The sequence below is a fragment of the Lepus europaeus genome, chromosome 7, assembly GCF_033115175.1.
Source record: "Lepus europaeus isolate LE1 chromosome 7, mLepTim1.pri, whole genome shotgun sequence".
Classification (NCBI taxonomy): domain Eukaryota; kingdom Metazoa; phylum Chordata; class Mammalia; order Lagomorpha; family Leporidae; genus Lepus; species Lepus europaeus.
This window is the reverse complement of record NC_084833.1, coordinates 110974768-110981400: the sequence shown is the minus strand read 5'-3', so window position 1 is coordinate 110981400 and position 6633 is coordinate 110974768. Positions and strand designations below refer to the sequence as shown.

General features: G+C 42.8%; 1 protein-coding gene across 3 annotated transcripts in view; it reads right to left on the bottom strand.

The window, feature by feature from the left end:
* Nucleotides 1-1148: 1148 nt before the first annotated feature.
* JHY (junctional cadherin complex regulator) overlaps nt 1149-6633 on the bottom strand; it is a 69711-nt gene continuing 64226 nt past the window's right edge. For 2 of the 3 annotated variants that reach the window (XM_062198404.1, XM_062198406.1), the window contains 3 exons: nt 3819-3899; nt 2923-3051; nt 1149-1346 (listed from right to left, as the gene is read on the bottom strand). In XM_062198404.1, the coding sequence (XP_062054388.1) occupies nt 1149-1346; nt 2923-3051; nt 3819-3899 (408 nt within the window). The remainder of the gene's footprint in view (nt 1347-2922; nt 3052-3818; nt 3900-6633) is intronic. The other variant, XM_062198405.1, reaches the window with a different exon arrangement.

The following is a 6633-nucleotide window of genomic DNA, read 5'->3' as shown; positions in this document are numbered from 1 at the left end:
AAGGCAGAGCTACAGAGAGGTATCTTTCATCTGCTGGTTCACTCCCCAAATGCCTACAACATCCAGGGCTGGGCCAGGGTGAATCCAGGAGCTCAGAACTCTATTCAGGTCTCCCATGGGGGTGGTGGGGCCCAAACACTTGGGCGTCACAAGCTCCCTCCCAGGATGCAGTACCCTGAAGTTGAGATGAAAGCAGAGGTCCTGGGAGTGGCACGCGGATGGGGGATGCAGGTGTCCAGCAGCCACTGGGCCTGCTGCACTACAGCATCCTCCTCTCCAGGAATTATTTTAAGGATGGGAATTTTTACAATGCTTTAAAATATAAGAAATTAAAAACATTTATTAATTTCTAAGTCCAGTAGCACACTATAGAATGCTTTTGTCTTATCTAATGTTATTTTTGCATGTGTGAAAATGCACATTTACCAATATTTTAAGATGTTTGTGATGAAAAAAATGCCCAACAAATTTCTATGCCTGAAGTTAGAAGCTTTGATAAAGGGCATCTCTTAGAATTGCCTGGGTTGGCCATTTCTGGGTTTGTTGGAATATTTCTAATAATGTCTTGATGCTCTGTTAGAACATCATTGGGTCTGTTGTATTTGAGAAGGCCCACCTAGATGTACCTTTTTTTTTTTTCAATTTTATTTATAAGCTCTTTGCTAACCTTGAACATTTTAGTAATATTTTTGAAATGTTATCTCAAAATGTTCTGTCGTGAGCCCAACTGAGTTCGTGGAAAAACTGAAGTGTTTATATCTCCCCTCCCCCAAACCAGGATGATAAGGGAGAAACACACGTGGAGACATTTATTTCTGGGTAACTTCAAGATTTTCATTATGCTAAGAAAGGGTAGAGATTAATTAAGAAATCAGAAGATAAATTAAGAAATCAAAAGATATACTACAAAACCAAAGGCTTTATTCTCTAGCTTTTAGTCCAAATTCTAAGTGATTCGACAATCATTTAAAAAGAAATTTCTCACTAGGATGTAAAATATGGCACCATAATGTGACTGGGCCCCATATTTTAAATCCTGCATGAAGCAAATACAGGCTGCAGTTAGAGCGATAATGACAGGCTTCCGTGTTCAAGGCAGACAGGTGGTAGGGCTTCTCCACGCCTGGTCTCCTGCCAGGTGTCGGGGGCTACACGATGTGCAGGACTTTGAAGGCAGCCACGGCCTGCTTCTCTCTTTCGTGCCTGTTCTGCAGCATTTCCAGCAGGGAGATTTCAGGTAAACTTTCTTCTTTTCCAGCGTAGCTGGGTTTTTTTTTCTCCTTTGAGGCTCGATCGGTCAGATTTGATGGCTTGGGTTTTGGGATGGTCTTAGCATATTCCAAAGCCTAAATGTGTTACAAGATAAAATTTTATTTGGAATGGGAAATGAGTCCTAGCTTCCTTAAATTAGGAAATCTTTATACATTTATGGCATGAATGGTGGCTACTGCAATAACTTACTGGGTGGAAATGGAGATCGCATGGAAAAAGCAGACAATGTAACAATGCACAGTTTAAATGGAACAGATCAACTGCAAAACAAGATGTTGTGGATAAAAAAAAGTCAAAGAATGATATAATACAGTTATGTCCTTTGGATGCTTTCTTCATAATACTGAGTTTCCTTCAAGTGCCTGGAAATAGATTTCTCTTGTGTTTGACCTATTTGATTTCTAGAAGCTTCATTAAAAGCAAACTTCTATTAAGGAGATGTGAACAGATCTTTCTATCCAAAGAGGATAGCTTGAGACCAAAGACAACACTGAAGTTGATGTAAAACTGAACCTCCAATGCTACAGCAGCTGTTCTTGTTGCTTAGTTCTTACAACTCCAGTAGTGGTTTGAGGCTGGCATTTTTTCTTTCTTTAGTATATCTCTGGAAATCCAGACGCTGAAAATATGGCAGCCTTTTCCCCCAGACGTGTCAATTCTAAGCTGCATTACAATAGCAATCAGAACTCACCAAACAGAATTTCTAAATCTGTCTTTCCATCAGTTATATATTTTAATTGGAACCTATTGATAAGTGAAATAGAAATGGAAGATATATTTCAGTCCTGGAAAGGGAAAAAAAAGTCTGAAACATAGAAAAATATCCAGACTTCTCAGTAGGTAGATTCTAGAGGAATTTCTAATTGCAGTTCTGTTTCTTTGGAACTCTTCATGAAAAACGAATGGGGATTGGAGGGAAAAGAAAAAAGTGGCATCATGGAAGCTCAGCGGAAGGGGCTGAGGTCTTCCGGGCCTGAGGAAGAAATGCAATAAATAGAAAACATCAGGCTCAGTGAAAGAGAATATGAAGTACAAATTCCTAAAGGCACCAGGCCATCACTTGTCTCTCATGCAAGGGGTCCTTTGTCCGCACTGCGATTGGACAGATCGATCGAGTGTAGACTTGCACTGCAAAACCCCGTGTCTCCACGGTACGTAATTCATTCACATCACCACTTCTGACTGGGAGACACGGGCAGGGAGAACATTCTGTATTTTACGAAATCCGTTTTCTCCAATAAAAGAACCTCACAGAAAGGCGAAGGGGGATGAGTTTTCGAGAAACAATGAAGCATTGTTCTTTGACATACAAATAGCCAGAAGACGCTAATTTCCTTGAAACTTATTTACTGATAGAGAAAGAAATCAATAGTGAATCAAGATTGCTAGTTTCTTCTCAGAAGTTGTTTTCTTGTTTGATTTTTATGTGTGGCAAGCAAACTATTCTTGGCAGAGGTGGAGATGAACATCAGGGGGAACAAGTTAACTTTATAGTAGTGTGTGTGTCTGTGTGTCTGTGTACTGGGTAGCTATAGGAAGGACAGTAGTTAAAATACCTTCCAAAGAGATGAAGAATATTCTTTAAGAGTTAACAAAATGTTCCTTTTCGTTCTGACTGAAGAAGTAAATGCCTTAGTGAGAACGTCTTACCTTCTGACGAGGGATGGCAGGTTTGCTTTCCGCTTTTGCTGTCTGTGGTTTTGACAAAAGGGACAGTGTCTTCATGTTGTACTCCTTCACTTGCTTTGCATATTCCTTTTGCTGCGTGAATTTTTGCATCTGTTCAGAGAAACAAAATGATGAGGCAGTGCAGGTCCTGCTAGCTCTCCCTGCACTTTCAGGTAACGCTAGTGGGAGTGATACTAAGTGGGCACCGTGTATCAGCCGCACTAGAGGAAGGAGATTATCCTGTGTGGGGTGGCAGTAGTGAACTGGTTCTGTGGATGTCCTTGCTCATGGCGGCCTCTCTCAGGAAGACCCCTGCAGTAGCGCCCCAGTGTTCCCTTGGCAGTGGCTGAATCACATTCAGCCCCTTCCTTGTTGCATTTCCCCAATTTATTTTCATTTTTTGCTTCCAACTTTGAACTATATTCTCTTTTTATGCTTTGAGTGCAACTGCAATTAAAACACATTAAATGAAGATCTTCTTTCACGAGAGGAAACAGGATAAAGTAGCTGCACTTTGCAGGGATTGGGAAACTCTTGGGCTAGGTGTCTTCTCTGTAGCCCCTCTTGGGAATTACCAAGACGACTCTATCAGAAAAGGCAACCACACAGCTTGCATATCTCGGTCCATGTGCACGTGTCCAGCTTTTTCGTGTGAAAGGCAGACACTTAGCACAACATGGTTAAGTATTTTCATTTTATGGTAAGAGGGGTGCAGGGGTGGCTGTGTCCCTATTGCCAATGCTATTTTAGAAGGGTCTCTATTCACAGCAAGACATCTGCAGTAGGACTTGATTCCCGGGGGCACCTTTATTCAGTTTTGCTTAAAAGATAGGTAGGTAGAGTCAAGCCTGAACGTACTGTTTGCACCTTGCACTCACTTTGTCTCTGATGGACTCAAAGTCAGGTCTGAGGCCTCCAAGATTCAGGTTGCTGCTCTGACAACCTTTCAGCTTGGAACTCTACAAATACAACCGGTAGAAGCAGTGTCTTGTAAGGACCTGCCTGTTCCCCCAAGTTGTCATAGACAAATAAGGGAGGAAGGTAAATGAGAAGGCAAAGCCTATAAGGACTGTCGGAGAATGGTGCATGCCCTGAACATTCCTCCATTTTAATGGTAGTCACTGGTAGTCCTCTCCTTAGTAATTTGTAGCTGGTTAGCTAGCATGTTTTGATTTTTCCACTGCTGCAATAAAGAAAATTAAAATTATGAAAATTATAAAGAATTTCATGCCATTAATGGGCTCTTTAGTTATCCATGTTTTTTACATAACACATGCATGTCTCTGCTGTTGTGATGTTATGTTCAGTCCAGTGCAGCTCACCAAACCAAGTGACTTCCCTGGAAGAGGCATCCTCAATGCATCAGAAAGAGAGAGCACCTGCCTAGTGGTGAGATAGTATGGTCCATTAGAAGCTCCACAGAAGAAAAGCAAAGAAGGTAACAACTTCGAAATTTTGCTATTGATTATTGAAAAGAAAAAAAAAAGTGAGGGGCCTACATTGTGGTACGGTGGATTAGACCACTGCCTGTGGTGCCTGTATCCCATATGAGAGCCTGTTTGAGTCCCCGCTGTTCTATAGCTCCCTGCTAATGTGCCTGGAAAAGCAGTGGAAGATGGCCCAAGTACTTGAGCCCCTACCACCCATGTGGGAGACCCGGATGGAGTTCCAGGCTCCTGGCTTCAGCATGGCCCAGCAGCAGCCCTTGCAGTCGTTTGGGGGAGTGAACTTGTAGAGTTTGGGGAGCTCTTCCAGTGGGTGGAAGAGCTCTTTCTGTGTCTCTCCCCCTCTCTCTCTGTAACACTGCCTTTCAAGTGAACAAATCTTAAACAAAGAGCTAAGTTTTAGTAACAAACAACTATAGTCCACTCATGACACTGTCTTATTTTGTCCCTCCAGTCTGATTTTGGATATTTTGAAGGACACACATAATTTTATACGATAATTCTCACTAGTATTACACACTTAAAATGACAGAGCAATAGAGCAAGGCAATTTAACTATTGTTTTATGACACTTGAGCACAATAGTAGACAGGAAAGATTCTAATGATCTGGCCACAGGATAGAATAAATATTCCACACACCACAGCTTTCAACATTAAATGTGAAGTTCAGGGGTGAGTGCTGTGGTGCAGCAGGTTAAGTACACACTTAGGACTCCCACATCCCACACTGCAGTGCTGGTTGGAATCAGGGTTGTTCCACTTCCAATCCAGCTCCCTGCTAATGAGCCCAGGAAGCAGCAGATGATGACTCAAGCGCTTAAGTCCCTGCCGCCCCATGTGGGAGACCAGCATGGTGTTCCTAGATCCTGGTTTTGGCCTGGCCCAGCCCCGACTATTATGGCCATTTTTTTTAAAAAGATTTATTTATTTATTTGAAAGTCAGAGTTACACAGAGAGAGAAGAGGCAGACAGAGATCCATCCGATCTATGGTTTACCCCTCAACTGGCCGCAACAGCCAGAGCTGCACCTATCCAAAGCCAGGAGCCAGGAGCTTCTTCCAGGTCTCCCATGTGGGTGCAGGGGCCCAAGGACTTGGACCATCTACTACTGCTTTCCCAGGCCATAGCAGAGAGCTGGATTGGAAGTGGAGCAGCCGGATCTCGAACTGGCACCCATATGGTATGCTGGTGCTTCAGGCCAAGACATTAACCCGCTGTGCCACAGCGCTGGCCCCTATTATGACCATTTGAGGAGTGAACCAGCAGATGGAAGACCTCTCTCTGTCACTCTTTCAAAGAGGTAAACAAATAAATCTCAAAAAAGGGTGAGGTTCAGACTTGCTACTGCCCCTAGTGGGGACACCAAATCCTTTCCTCTTTGTTAATTAGTTTCTCTTTTGGTAAGGGGTAGCAAAGAGATGGTTTGGATGATGATATTATTTTAGGTTACATCTACGTTTGTGCTGATGGTAGAGAAAAAGATAGTCCTATTGAGAGGGCAGTGCTTTCGTGTTCACTGTAGGTACTGCTCCCTTTCTATATGTTAATGACAAGGTGTAGCATTTTTTATAAATTTTGAAAGCTTCTGTTAATTGTTATGTCATAAGATGTATATCTAATGAGTCTTTTTTAAAAATAGAATTTGGTAGAGATAGTTGGGATGAAAGAGAATATTTCATCATATTAGCTATAATTGCAAAAAACTCCCCAATCTTAGGATTGAACTAATATGAACACAATGAATCAACCATTACAAGGATGTGTCCTGCTCACGGTGGTCTACTGGCTCTCCAAAGGTCACTCCAATTAGCTTCTCATCACCACCTCACACCGTACAGGCTCACAAGCTGATTCAGTTATCCCCTGGAACCTACTGGGGATTGGTTTCAAAACATCCCTTGGACACCACAATCTGTAGCTGCTCAAGCGCCTTGTATAACCTAGGCAATCCTCTTCTGTGCTTTATTATTCTTTTAAGAAAATTTTTTGAAAGGCAGAGTGACAGAGAGAGAGAGAGAGACAGAGGTCTTCCAGTTGCTGATTCACTCCCCAGTGGGTGTAACAGCCAGGTCTGGGCCAGGCTGAAGCCAGGAGCTGAGAACTCCATAGAGGTCTCCCACATGGGTGGCAGGGACCCAAGTACTTGGTTCATCATCACTGCACACCCATGCCACTGTGCAGTGGCAGGAAGTTGGATCAGAAATGGAGGCGGGACTTAATTGCAGGCACTCACGTGTGGGATGTCT